The sequence below is a fragment of the Penaeus chinensis genome, chromosome 20 (assembly GCF_019202785.1).
Source record: "Penaeus chinensis breed Huanghai No. 1 chromosome 20, ASM1920278v2, whole genome shotgun sequence".
Taxonomy (NCBI): domain Eukaryota; kingdom Metazoa; phylum Arthropoda; class Malacostraca; order Decapoda; family Penaeidae; genus Penaeus; species Penaeus chinensis.
In genome coordinates this window covers 13014805-13029804 of record NC_061838.1, presented here as the reverse complement: position 1 = coordinate 13029804, position 15000 = coordinate 13014805, and the positions used below count along the sequence as shown (strand labels likewise).

The 15000-nt window shown below is 39.2% G+C and overlaps 1 protein-coding gene across 3 annotated transcripts in view; it reads right to left on the bottom strand.

Annotated features, from left to right (window-relative positions):
- LOC125036015 (endosome/lysosome-associated apoptosis and autophagy regulator family member 2-like) overlaps positions 1–15000 on the bottom strand; it is a 22479-nt gene that overhangs the window by 1034 nt on the left and 6445 nt on the right. The window contains exons 2-20 of one of the 3 annotated variants that reach the window (XM_047628368.1): positions 9410–9533; positions 7287–7485; positions 6994–7141; positions 6687–6879; positions 6311–6549; positions 5939–6074; positions 5627–5776; positions 5264–5364; positions 5009–5119; positions 4749–4868; positions 4060–4224; positions 3660–3892; positions 3172–3313; positions 2779–2999; positions 2419–2604; positions 1933–2065; positions 1708–1830; positions 1363–1482; positions 1–1192 (exon numbers count right to left, since the gene is read on the bottom strand). The exon at positions 1–1192 is cut by the window's left edge and continues 1034 nt beyond it. In XM_047628368.1, coding sequence (XP_047484324.1) covers positions 1127–1192; positions 1363–1482; positions 1708–1830; positions 1933–2065; positions 2419–2604; positions 2779–2999; positions 3172–3313; positions 3660–3892; positions 4060–4224; positions 4749–4868; positions 5009–5119; positions 5264–5364; positions 5627–5776; positions 5939–6074; positions 6311–6549; positions 6687–6879; positions 6994–7141; positions 7287–7485; positions 9410–9533 — 2910 coding nt within the window. In that variant the 3' untranslated portion in view covers positions 1–1126. Of the gene's footprint in view, positions 1193–1356; positions 1483–1707; positions 1831–1932; positions 2066–2418; positions 2605–2778; positions 3000–3171; positions 3314–3659; positions 3893–4059; positions 4225–4748; positions 4869–5008; positions 5120–5263; positions 5365–5626; positions 5777–5938; positions 6075–6310; positions 6550–6686; positions 6880–6993; positions 7142–7286; positions 7486–9409; positions 9534–15000 lie in introns of all 3 variants that reach the window. The other 2 variants (XM_047628367.1, XM_047628369.1) reach the window with 2 other exon arrangements.

Below are 15000 nucleotides of genomic sequence, written 5' to 3'. Positions count from 1 at the left end.
TTTTACCAAGTAATGATATTCCACAATATACTTGAAGTCATTTCATAAACAAATTCACATTTCCTTCAAAGATATAGACTCATCAGTTTGATATTTGTCTTAAGTACCATTATATTACTGTACACAGGTAATATGTTGAACACAGAAAAAAATAATATGATAAAAACTAAGTAATGCCTTCTTGGTCAACATCAATTAGGTTTCCACATAATCCCTTTATTAATTAAGATTACTAGATATATTAAATAAAAAAAATAAACACCCATTTTTCAGGAAAATTGGAAGGACTAACCCAATACAAGGAATACTGTCACATAAAAGAAGACAGAATGTATATACACACATAAAATATGGGAAGAGAGCCATTTACCATGAGACAAATTTAAGACCTCTTTAAAGAAAAAGAGGAAAATTTCCTACTTCATGACCTTCACACTCAAATCACCATCAATGTGAGGAGTCAACATAATTTAACTTGCTCCATTGCACTACACTGCCACTGTGTTATTCACAAGTAGTTTAATCATATTTCAGTTTTTTTTGTTTTTTTCTATTATTGGCACATTTTTCTTATTGTTAAAATCTGTACTAAAATTCAGAAGAAATATTTTTGTCATTACCATAGTTTCCTCCATGTGTATCATATCATATGGAACTGGTGCATTTAAAATCTTCTATGTGCCAATCAACATGATGACTTTTCTCACAAGAACCTGACTTCATTTTAATCCTTAATAAAATTTCTATTCATACTTCCTCATTTTACTGTTGACAATCATTTGCATAAATAATTTACAGTTTAAGAAAGAAATTAATCATACAGGGGACATTTATCACTTTCATCATCAATTTAGTGACATTCCCAATGCAGTAAAATTAAGGGAGCACATGTGTCATCTTGAGACATCTGACTAGTATTCTCAGGTAGATCCTAAAAACATCATGTACAATCTTAGACTGTGTGCAGTTTTCTTCACTCGTACACTAGTTCTCAGGCTAATCAGGATAATTCAAGTTTTAATAGGACCTGCTGGTTAGTTCATCAGAACATTTCACTCAGACATTTGATTGTCCATAAGTGATACATTGATTTAGTTTTACTGAAGGTTCTGTACTCTTTAAAGTTTTATGTCAGTGGGTCTTTAGATGATATTTTCAAAGAATCTACAAGCAATCCACGACCTTCTCTAGGCTGTAAAGAAAGAAAGAAAACATCAGATCACAGCTGAAACATCAGATCACAGCTGATTAAGCATCAATCTTAATATATCCAATGTAGTTAAAATTTATTTCATCTCATCCAGATTAATACTATAAACTTCCAATTAAAAGTGTGATTAACTTGCTCCCACTTACTGCAACCTTATTGTGTTTTAGTTTGCTAAGAATTCCCCGCGGGGCATTCTGGGTAAACTGAACTTCCTCTTCTTCACCATCATCCAGAGCACAAGATTCAGCTGGAGGGAGTTCCATCATACCATCCTGGAAAAGTAGTAGGAGTTTTAATGCATTTCTATTTAATAATTCCTGTACTTCAAACAGTAGAACATCATTTGAAAGAATCAGCAGAGGATTATATCCATTTATCAAATGACTCTCATCTTTTCATATACCCATATTTTCAGATGTAAAGATGTAATTTGTTCAAAACATATGTTACTTTCCCTTCTCTTTAATGAAATACCAAGATATGTGAGTATTCCTCACCTTTGAAGAAGCACTAGCAACCAGCTTCATGTACTTGTATTCAAGACGTTGATTCTTCTTCCAGAGGCAGAAGAGGAGCAGGCACAACATCAGAGCCATACTTACTGTACTCAGGACAATAACCTGAAAAATGTTCACTTTGCATTAAAGATGACTATGATTTCTTTTCAAATAGTTTTGTTATTGTATAGATCAAGCATAACTTAAAAGAAGAAATCAACCTACTTCCACAATGAAAGGCAGCCTTGTGGAACATGCAACTGTGCGCCCTTGAGGGAGATTATCAGGAGCAATGCATGTCTTTGGAGTGATGTAATGAACAGGTTGCTTTCCGTCCTTACACTCTCCACGAACAACACTGTAAAATGGAAGCCATCATTTATAGGAAGTAGCCAGGATTCTATATTCTCATAACTTCCTATTTGTGTTTGTGTTACCACAATTAACTAAAAAGTTTACCACAAACAGTCCTACTTTCTTGTATGTATATATGCATATATGTACGTATGTATGCCTTTATATAAACACGTGTATGTATGTATATTTGTTTAAATATGCACATTTGTACGCAACTATATAAGTATGTACTGCATGTATGCATGTGTATGCTTGCATGTATACATGCAAGCATGCACACGTGCACTTATACACAAGCACACACTATACTTTTTTTCATTGCTTGCTCTTTTATGAAATGAAGTTTAAACTTACATCAGTTCACTCTTAGAGCACTCAGGGCAGCCAAACGCTGATGACCACAAGAAGTGGAAGTTACATCCATCACAGGTGCCATCTGGACACTGCTGTGGCAAAGTCACCTTCCCATATCCAGGCTGATCTGGATCACATCGAAGAGTTATTGTTGTGCTCCTGCCATCAGGACATGCTCGAGTAGACCTTAAGGAGAGGAATGAAATTTCATGTTAGTTATAATCTCAACCTAGTAACTTCCTCTTTAAGAATAGTCCATAGACTGTGTTGAATAGATAAGTAGGTCAGACAACATCTATTTTCTATATATACAATCAAATTATAATAGAAAAAAAAATTATACAGTTTCATGGCACTTACAATGGTGTTGAGTAATAAAAATGCAAATCCTTTCTGTTTGTACGATTTGGTTGAACAAATTCTTTGATCACACTTATGTTCAAGTATGATGGGTTGGTTGTGACTCCAACGAGGTGATCTCCAAGAGAAACTGACTGCGTTGCAATAGCTCCAACTCTAAAAAGACCAGACATTCCTTCCACTCCTGGCACTATGGTGGACCGGCAAACACGTGACGCTACCTGTAATGTAGATCGTCTTTGGTAAGAGGAAATATTTCTAATATCTATAAGGTGAACAAAAATAAAAAGATAATTATTTCATCCTTTACATTGGAGTCAATAGAAAACCTTGTGAACAAAAACATCTATAATTTTGTTTATATAACAGTTTCTGTAACAAACCATGACTTACTGTTGAAACTTCACCCTCCATGTTGTATGTGACATTATTTGTACATACTACACTGGTATTTCCACAAAGAGAAATATTAAACATGTGGTAGAACTTAGTCCCTGAGGATGTAAAAAGCGTACTGCCCATCACTGCCCGTGCACTGGTAAAAAAAAATTTGTGCATGAGATTCTGTGTTGGTACATCAAGTACCGTATATTCATTTACACTTCTAAACAAGAAAAATCTTTACATTGCAGCCTGCACAGAAATAATTTAATTTGATCAATATGTATAACTATAAAAAATCCTGTTATATCAAAGTAAGTGTAAAAAAAATTATCTTTAAAAAAATATTTCATTGTTAAGGACATACACCCAAACTGAAAATACTGTTATTAATTTTAAAAATATGTATCATAAAACATTTCAAGTGGGTGTATTAGAAAGCACAGAAATAGCAATAATAATTAAAAAAAAAAGAAAAAGAGTATAATGGTTTGTATTACCTGCTGATGTTAGTAAGGTCGTAAGTGTAGTTATCGACAGTAAGCCGGCACTGAACTATGCAAGTAAGGTGGTCTGGAGCTGTGAGGCCAACACCACATGGCAAACATGATTGAGGGCCATAAGGAAGGGGGTCTGTCACAACAGTATTGGCTGGACAAGGAGTGCATTCTGTTGTGCTGTTCTCTATATACTGCCCAGCAGGGCATGGGATACAGCCTGCTGCTTCTGAGGTCTAAATGCATAAAAAAAGGCACATATGGTCAGATGTGTTCTACATATCTAATTCACTCATAAAAATATACATTTGAAGAATAGTCCTGTGATGCTTGAAATATAATTTAATACGCTGGTATCATGATTTATTGAAAGGACAGTATGATAAAAGATGTGTTATCTCACTTCATAGTTAAGATCTGCAGCTAAGACACTGACTTGTGGACATGGCAGGCAGGATGAAGCTCCTCCATCAATGGTGTTGGTGACATTAATGTTGAACACTTTGGCCATGTCAGTTTCATACATGCGTAATGTGCTGGACTTCAGATAGCTCTTTTCCCATGACACCTGAAGGAAAAATGTTACCATTAACCCTTTCTTTCCAGACCTTTGAAATGCTGGATTTCTGTATTTCAATCTACATGTAAGTAAGTCATTGGAAAACTTGATTTTGGCACATTCATTGCAATTTATTGGGAAATTCATTTTTAGAAGCAGATATAAATTCACCACAGGCAATGAGAAGTACCAAACACTGTGCTTCAAGATTTACCTATTACAGTTAAGCACTGAAAAGTAATTCAAACCAAAATACATAAATCTGAAGAAAAAAACATACCAGGTATTGTGTAAAATACATGAAAAATAATTTTCAACAGTATATTATGTCTACTTCATAGTCAAATGATATGCATAACACCAGGGTTACATAATGCAATGTTTGACTTCCTTTACAAATTAAATGAATTCAAACAAAGTTAATCCAACTTCAGGTTCCTAAGTGCAAAGAAATTGTCTTTTTACATATAGTTACTCTATATTCTTGTTAACTACAAAAGGATTACTTGCTGATAATTGTTATTTATATTTACCTTTTGGAATGCCCATGAAAAGGTGTAGGAGTCATTACGAGTAACAATGTAATTATAGTACATTCGTGGCTGAGGCCCCGTCCATCTCTTCAGCACTATTACTCCCTTCTTGGTTGATGCCTAAGGACAAGATTCAGATGAGAACATTGCATTTGCAATACTACCAACTGACAGATCTTTTTTTGCAATATCTGTTGTGGATATAACGAATGTTCATTTGTAAATATATTTCATAAGAGAGAAAACAATATTAGACTAACCTCCATGAAGACAAATTCACAGTCAGAAGCACATGACAGCTCAAAAGTGAAAGATATTCGTCCCACCTCCATTGGTCTTCCACCCATTTCACGTCCTCGAAATCCACCAACCTTTAGGAAAAATTGTATTTAAGAAAAAACACTTGGCCACCAAGAATCTTTTTTCTAAATTGTAAGAATATAAACCAATATTTTTTAGAAATATTTAATCAATCAGATATATTATTAAGGAGGAATTAAATACCATTAACATACTTTGAGACTAAGAACAAGGTAAGCATCATCAGCATGTCCTCGACCAGAATGAATATGGTCACCAGCAACCTGCCAGCCTTCAGAGTTGTTGCATCCAATATCTGCAAAGAATGGAGACCTACAGAATCACATATTTCAATACAAAATTTTAGTGACTGAGGTCGAGGAACAGAGAAATCTTTTTTTTTGCATAAATGTATATTAGTCATGAGCATGATAATATGCAAATCAACTTTTAAAACTTGGAATACTGTGATGCAAGTGTTTCTCATTTTCATATCTTTCATATCTACATAAATGCATATCAAAAAGCATGTATTTCCTTGTCTTTTAAATGATGTATACAGTCATGAAATTCCTAACCATCAGAAGACATGCAAGTAGCAGCCATCCTTGGTGGCATTGCTGTCCACCACTGGTACTGGTAGCCATAATTTGGGGCAGTACTTGGTGGGCAAGGCTTGCAGGGAGACAATCCATCACTGTGTTCACCAGGTGGACAAAATACACAACCTGTATGACATTATTTCATTATTAGAGAGTAAAACCTTGTAGAATAAAAAGTGCCAAAGGGGATGTTATCTTATTCCACTCTTATTAAGACATATGTAGTATCCATAATACATAAGTGCAACACAACTCTGAACATAACATAATGCACTGTCAGTACTGCACCTTGCCCAGCAGTATAGTGCATTCCTGGATTGCATGGAGGGCACATCTTAATTTCCCCTGATGGTGGTAATCTTACTGAGCCTTCCATCTTTATCCGGCATACACGAGGCTCAACCCATTTATAAACAGCACGTGTCTGTAGGAAGACAGAAGCTCATTAAAAGGAACTTTTATTGCTTATTTTCAATAAGAAAGCACTGAAAACTAAATCATGAAGCCACAAAGCATTGAATTGTCTATTTTCTACAAATATGTTATATAGTATTTTAGACAGTTGTATTTGCCAAAGATTGTAATTATATATATCTTCTTCCTATTATTACAATATTTTAAAGGTATGTTACCCAACACTAACTCATAGTAAATTCTAACCTGGTTCTTGTCATCACAAGGTGAGTCTATCTCATAATAGTCTCGTGAAGTACATGGTGGTCGGGGGAGGCACTCAGCTGAACCTTTTGGTGCATATTCAGTCACAGGGTCACATGGTAGGCACTTTGATGATCCTCGTGGAGCATATGTGTTATCCTCACATTCCTTGCATTCTGAGGCACCTGGCTCACTGTATGTTCCAGCAGGACATTCTGTGCATTCAGATGAATGTGCAACACCTGTGTGGATATGCCAAAGGATATGTTAAGTATTCACTTCAATTTGAAGTTCCACATAAAATATCTGGAAACCCAAATTCCACTGCTTTCTCTCTAATGATTATGACAAAATCTTCCCAAAGAAAAAAAAAACTTACCACTTATTTGAATACTCTTGATCATCACAGGTCTAGAAGAGCCACCAGCTTCTATACCAATGGTTTTCCAGTGCAGTACATTGAGGCCAGGCTTGAGCTTGACTGTACGTGTTTGCCATTGTCCTTCCCTGGTGATTGGGGGCCATTTGTAGTCATCACCATCATCAATGCTTTGGCATTCTTTATCTTGGGCCTATGAATAATGACAGAAAATTAATGCAAATTTCTGTTTGTACATCATCAGGAATGGTAAATTAAATGAATACTGTATCATCATAAACATGAAGAAGCTGAGGGAATTTCTAACCTGAAATTCAAATATGATGTTGTCATCTGTGAACTGGTAGGTATATTTGACAGCTCCTGGCTTCACCAGCTTAACTGTGTAGACAAGAACTGCAGCACACTGACCACCTCTGCTTGCAAGAACATCACCACGTGGCTGCCAACCATAACTGTAATACACAATATAACAATAATAATAATAATAAAAAAAAAAAAAAAAAGGCATTTTATGATCTACACAATATAAAAAAATAGGGCTCTTGCATAGTCAGAAACATTCATAACTGTAAATTATATAAATGCTCAAAAACTTACGCTCCACAGTCCACATCACCTCGCCGCCTCCCAGCAGAAAAGGCTGATCTAAGAGCCTCAGTGTAAGAGCTGAAGCCACTTGGGAGCTTTGTCCAGTTGTCAAAGTAGACACCACCTCCAAGAGAGTAGGTGCTGTTTGGGCAGAGTGAACATTCTAGCTTGCTGAGGTCGAGGAACCAACCAGGGTCACAAGAAATACCTGTGTTGAAGTTGTTATTAATCATTTAAAATTGAAATGTGCATAATTTTGTTTTTTCTTTTACTACACTGACTGTCTGAAATGACTATCAAAACTAATATAAAGTGCCTGGTTTCTAATCAATCAACCAATGGATCTAATGCATATGGGGGCACAATGCCTCATCCATCCATCACTTCCAGCCACGAGGGTCCCCTTGTGGTGAGTTGCCAGGTAGGTTGTTGGCCAATTTTAAGTCCTTGCAACAAGGCTAGTCAATATGCCCAAGCCTAAACTAAACTAAGTCATCCCATGGACTTCCTCCACCCAGGAACCTGATGGGCAGGATCACCCACAGGGATCTGTGCTAGGTACCTGTAAAGCATGAGTTGGTACTCCCAGATTGTGCAAGTAATGTCTTATGCTAGTCTCACTATATAACCATTGGTTGGACACATGGTCATGAAAACTGTACCCCATAATCTGGCAAGGACCTGTTACAAAAGGTATCAAGACGAGACTCTATGGCATGGGATAGCATCCAGACTTCACTTCCATAAGGCTAATTTGACAGTAAATTGACTAAATTGTGAATTGGTCCTTCTGCACAAGTACTAGTATCTCCAAAAACTTTTGCTGACTGAATTCATGGCACCTGTTGACAGGCTTATCCTTCTATTGATTTCTTTGTCTGACTGCCCAGAGCCTTGAATTACACTACCAAGATATGTAAAGACACTTGACACAAGCATGTACTGACTGAACAGGTCCTCACAGAGGGCCCCCCAACTCCTGGATCTTGAGCTTAGTCAGCATGACCTATAGACCCAAGGGCTTTGCCTCATTACTAAATGTATCAAGAGCTGCCACTAGGGTTGTCAGAGTTAGATAACCTTGATATTTCCCAGTGTTCTTCAAACAATGACTTTGGATAGTAGCTCTACTCCTTATCCAGCCCATGCAAATGTAGAAAAGTGTTGAAGCAAGAACACAGCCTTGCCTCACTGAGAAGAAGCTGGACAGGCCCCCGCCACACTGTACACCATTTCCAATATAAGTATACAGGTCTAATAAACTTCCCAGAGCTATTCTCAATGCACAGAGTCAAATGCTTTCTTGAGGTCAAGCAGCTGCCCATGACCAAACTCATTTCAGCTTTCCATAATGACTGAAAGCATTGGGATACTGTTTATTAATCTCCTTTCCCCTTCCAGAGAGGGAAGCCAATAACCCTCAACAGGTCCAGGGGAATGGTACCGTATTGCAATCAAAAGGGTTTGGTAGGCAGGAGCCTCCAATCTCAAATTTCCTGAAATTTGCTGATATACTGTTCCTTGTCCCTTCTTAGCAGTATCCGAATTCTGTGCACAATGAAATGACACAAATCTCAATTGCCATTCAGTTGAGCCTTGCTGAAGATGAAATTCTGCCCTGTTCTCGTGAATTTGCCAATGGACTCCTTAGTTGGATAGCTACGGCCTGTCAATCCAGCACTCGCTGGAGGAAGATCCTCCAGCGAGTGCTAACAAGAATGTGGTTTAATCCCTTTGGCCACATATCATACCATGTCCAACACTAGAGGCTGATACCAGGAGCCAGAAAGCCTCAGTCTGTGGTACCTAACAAAGTCCTCAAGAAGGAGGCTATTCTCGCTACTAGAATCCGCTCCCAAACCATGATGACAGACAGACATCCCGTAGCCAGCAGTGGCAGCTGTAAACGAGTGTCTGCAAGCTGGACACCTAACAGTAACTAACTACCACACCACATTACCTTGAACATGAAGCATCTATCCACTATCTAAACTATCTTGTTTAGGCTGCTTGTTAGATTTAAGAGTTAGGAACCCCAATAGCCTATTTCAGTTTTGATTATTTCAAACTCAGTATACAACAGTTGATAACATAATTTCCCGAGAAAAGATTACATTCTCGTTTAAACTTACTGCAATCTTCGGTGCGAGTTGGAGGATTAGGAGCACCACCTTCACACACCCCAGGCTTGGGAACGCTCACCCTCCATCGGCCTCCCTTCTCATCACACTCCGTAAACTCATAGTGAAAATCCCCCTGTAAGAAAATCGATTATATTCATATTAAAAGATGAACATTCACGGTATAGTGTTTAAACATAGATGTCAGTCACTGACACCGAAATACTAAAGATTACTGTATAGAAAGGGAAAGTATATAATGAGGTAATACTATTTGCAGTTGGGCAAACACGCAATAAAAATATAGATTCAAGTAATTAACCACTTATATTAGGTAGAGACTGTATCAACAACTTGATTCCTCTGTTGTTCTCTATTCAAGCATATCCTCTGAATGTGGTCAAAGTTCAGAATAAAGAAAACTTAAATCTTAGCACCTGATATTAGCTTCAGTAAAATATAATCATTACAAATAAAAATCACACCAAAGTGGATATTAAAACAAGATTTAATATAATATGAATTTGGTTTTTCACAACATGCGCGTGTAACTTAGAGCTCTTATATAGAGCCTTCATTAAACATATTCAACACTTTAATTAACCTTTCATATAATCTCTAACAAATATTTTTAATTTAGGCAAAGATACCTTTAACAATCTAATCACACATTAGATAAGCCCATTTCAGATCAAGTGCTTACAGAGAAGGTGTCATATGTGGCGATAATATTTTTTTATGGCAATGAAATCCTCAAAATCATAGATATTTCCGTGATGGAGCCAAAGGGTACAGGGCATATATGGAACTCTTAAGATTTGAGTTGGTGACATTACATTTAATGCTGAACATGTCACTTATGATTCATATAGGTCATTGGTAAAACGGATGAGTAAACAATCAAATTAAGCAAGGGAACGCATCTGACACTCTCTTTATGAAAGTGTGTGTGTGTGTGTGTGTATGTGTGTGTGTGTGTGTGTGTGTGTGTGTGTGCGTGTGTGTGTGTGTGTGCGTGTGCGTGTGCGTGTGCGTGTGAGTGTGTGTGTGTGTGTGTGTGTGTGTGTGTGTGTGTGTGTGTGTGTGTGTGTGTGTGTGTGTGTGTGTGCGTGTGCGTGTGCATGTGCGTGTGCGTGTGCGTCTACGTGTGCATGTGCATGTGCGTGTGCGTCTGCGTGTGCGTGTGCGTGTGTGTGTGTTTGTGCGTGTGCGTGCCGGTGCGCGTGTGTCTGGTACGGGGGAGTGAGCGTCCCTCTCTGAGTGCGTACACGTAAGTAAAGCAATATCAAGGAAGCCACAAATGCCATTACATATTTACATCCCAACGTCATTTTATCCTAAACTTTCCCACGAACTGCTTATATCAACCCAAGGTACGCCATAGACCTCAACAAACCGCCACTGTTCAAATGCAAGAGTAAAAAACAATCTTTTGAACCTCCTATCAGGTGTGTCCGCTTACACCGACATCCTCTTTTAATTGATAAGATAAGAAAACCAGTAAGGATCACTTTGGGACTTATTTGTTATATGGTGTTCTGTACTGAGTCGTATCATATCTCCAAAACGGGCATCTACATAATAACAGTATTTCTCTCTCTCACTCACTCCAGACAAGATATATATTTTTCTTTTTCGTGATTTTGGTCTCTCTCTCTCTCTCTCTCTCTCTCTCTCTCTCTCTCTCTCTCTCTCTCTCTCTCTCTCTCTCTCTCTCTCTCTCTCTCTCTCTCTCTCCAGAGGGGGGGGGGGGGAGGAAAAGAAAGAGAGTGAATGAATGAATGAGTAAGTGAGTGTGTCTGTGTGCCTGTCTACGCCACTGTGCGTGTCACTGTACAACATACGCGTGTTTGCATGAGAAACTGGGCGCAGTGCGAACATGCAGAAGTGAATTTTAACGTACGTTCCATCGTACTCTGTTTAACTAAATACGCTTCGCATTTCTGAACTGTGAATTACTTTCTGGTATGTAGATCCTGCGACCAGCCTCGTGGCAGTCGTGAATTTTTAAGCAGGCTCAAGGGGGACATTCTGGTTTTCATTGCAAAGCTGAGAGATTATCCTGGGAATCAAAGGCCACCTGAAAACGGACTTTCAGGTTACGAAAATTTACTCTATGCCGAGGTAAGTGTTATCGTGCATTTTTACCTTGTTTTACTCATTAGTGTAACTGGATTCTTCTGTCCAATAAATGTCTAAATGGATGTTTCCACCAAATGTTAAAGACACGGAGTAAAACTTGGGTAAGTTCTGCGTTCGTATCCCAAAAATGTATATTTTCTCGAATCAACGATTTTCGTAATTGTCAATATTTTTTTTTTTTTCATTTAAAATGACGATTTATTTTATGCACAGATAAAACTTACACTAAACTCTGAAAGACAGGGGAGCAAATGTTAAAGAGTATTCCTTCATACATATTAACATGTAAGTAAGATTATCTATCTGTGAAAGTGTTGCAAGGCTAAAATTAAATACCAGTCCGATTCCAGAACTTGGAGAATATATTGACAATCTACAATAAAACAAAAAAACATTATTATCAGCTTATGATTCTGTATTACAGCAGTTGAAAAACGCGTCTCAGAGCACCCTTTAAGCTTTCTCAGCAGTGATAGTGTAGGCTTGGCCAGCATATAAATTTTGTATGAAAAAAGTTCACTGCAGTGTTCTTGCCTGGATGTAATATCCATTTACGCTCTCCCGCTCTCTCTTATTTTTCTCTCTCTCCATCTCCCTCTTTATCTCGCTCCCTGTCTCGCTTTCCTTCTTCTCCCTCTTCTCTTTTCTCTCTCTCTCTCCATCTTCCTCTTTATCTCCCTCCCTGTCTCGCTTTCCTTCTCCTTCTCCCTCTTCTCTTATCTCTCTCCTTCTTTATCTCGCTCCCTGTCTCCCTTTCCTTCTCCTTCTCCCTCTTTTTTTTTCTCTCTCTCCATCCTCCTCTTTATCTCCCTCCCTGCCTCGCTTTCCTTCTCCTTCTCACTCTTCTCTTTTCTCTCTCTCTCCATCTTCCTCTTTATCTCCCTCCCTGTCTCGCTTTCCTTATCCTTCTCCCTCTTCTCTTTTATCTCTCTCTCCATCTTCCTCTTTATCTCGCTCCCTGTCTCCCTTTCCTTCTCCTTCTCCCTCTTCTTCTTTTTTCTCTCTCTCCATCTTCCTCTTTATCTCGCTCCCTGTGTCACTTTCCTTCTTCTCCCTCTTCTTATTTTTTTCTCTCTCTCCATTTTCCTCTTTATCTCACTCCCTTCCCCTACATATTGTTTAGGTTTGATGAAAATCCACACACATGACGATATACAAAAAAAAAAAAAAAAAAATGTTAGCAGTTATTTATTTGAATTCTTCTCCGTACAAAAGTATTCAAAATTAAACATAATTAACAGACGTCATTTGGGAGCCCCCCCCCCCCATCCATCGGGGGTCCGGGAAGCTGTAACCCCCCCCCCCTCCTCAGCTATACCACCACCTTCCCAGAAACCTTTCCCTCATCACCTGCCGTTCCCTTTCCTCTCTCCCTCTTTAGGTTGTTTTTTTTTTTTTTTTCTATCACTACCATATTTCATAACACTAAGAAATTGCTTTATACTATGTAGTGGTACTATGGGAAATGAAGTAATTCAGTTGACTAAATATTTCGGAGTTAACTGTTCCCAAGGCGTGCATCTCCTAGATTAAGACAATTCCCCGTCTCCCAGCATATACACCACCTCCTTCCCTCCCTCCTTCGTTCCCTGTCTCTCTCTCTCTTTCTCTCTCCCTCTCTTTCGTTCTCTCTCTCTCTTTCTCTCTCTCACTCTCATTCTCTCTCTCTCTCTCTCTCTCTCTCTCTCTCTCTCTCTCTCTCTCTCTCTCTCTCTCTCTCTCTCTCTCTCTCTCTCTCTCTCTCTCTCTCTCTCCCTCTCCCTCTCCCTCTCCCTTTCCCTTTCCCTCTCCCTCTCCCTCTCCCTCTCCTCTCCCTCTCCCTCTCCCTCTCCCTCTCCCTCTCCCTCTCCTTCTCCTTCTCCCTCTCCCTCTCCCTCTCCCTCTCCCTCTCTCTCTTTCATCGAGTTCGTATTTACTGCATACTAGTTTCTAGCCCGTTTTAATGCCAGTCGTGTTATCGTACAAAGTATGCGAGAATAAAGTAGCAATTTTTTCGTTAATAATTCACATTGTACGAGCGAAATTCAGTACATACGTCCTGCCGTGCCGATTAACTTTAAATTAACCTAATTTTCCACACAGTTTTTTTTTCTCTCTGGATCTATACCCGGAAAATGTCATGTGCCAAAACAACGCATCGGTATCTGTGACGACCAGTATAAGAAACAAAATTTCAATAGTCGAGTCTGTAAGGGAAGTGAATGACGAATAAAGAGACAGGACAGGTACAAAGAAAAAAAAACCAAAAAAACAAGACGAAAGAAGGTAAAGATAAGGAGAAATATATGGTATTAAGATATAAATCGGGTATATAAGTAGCAGGGGTGTCATTTCAGCTTTTTCTTGGAGGGAAAGAGTGGGTAGGAAAACATTTAGAAAAAACGGGCTATTCTAGAGGAATTTTAAGTTATAACCGGACCTATATATATGTAATTTAGTAATAGAAGCCAAAAAGTGTGGCCCTTGAGGGAAGGGCAAGCCAGACCTTGAGGGGGGCAAACTTCCCCCCACATACACATATACTAATGGCCCCGATAGATAGCCAGTGGGATTCAAGAATACATGCTCCCAATTCTAAACAAAGGAAGCTACATGGCAGCAGAGGTGTGAAGAACCGAAAGGAAGTTAGAGACAGTTATCTTATCAGGAGTCTGGCATCCTGGTGGAAATCAGGAGATATGCTTGTAAAAAAAAGTCCTTAGCCTCCTTTCAGGCGACACGTCACATAGAAGCACTACATCGGGGTAGGAGTGTTCCCCCGAGCCATGGCTGAGCAAAACCTCGAGCTGAGGGATGCAAATGACTGCGTTTTCCTGCTGTTTAGAACACGCAAAGGAGCGTCGATCACATAAACAAAAATCACACACGCACGTAAACACATCATACACACACACACACACACACACACACACACACACACACACACACTCTGTGTATGTACATATAAATCCTGCACACATATTAGTCCTTGAAAAAAGATAAAATAAATAGCATGAGATTTGAGACTAAGTCGAGGGGATTATTCACACGACGCGATCGAGCTGTCGAGCATATTTTTTCCTCTTGCACGATTATGCGGTTATACTTGTGATATCTCTTCCACTGATCCTCCTCCCCCTCTTCCTCCTTCCTCCAAAAACTACCGTCAAGCTATTGTATATGTTACTACCCTTCCCCTCCCCTCCCCCCTCCCTTCATTCATGATCGATCCGCTGAAGTGTTATGGCGCCCGCATGCAGTTCCTCTCCCCCCCCTCCCCCATTGCCTTCCCCTCCCCTCTCCCTCCCTCACGCCATCCCCTATTCCCTGCCCGCATCCCCGCATCTACCCTCCCCCCTATTACCTCCCCCCCCCCACCAACACCCGTATCCTAGCCGCCATGCATCCCCCATTCCCTCCCCCACTCCCCCTTCCCTTCTACCTCCCCCCCAACTCTCTTCCCACCCCCACCCCACCCTTCC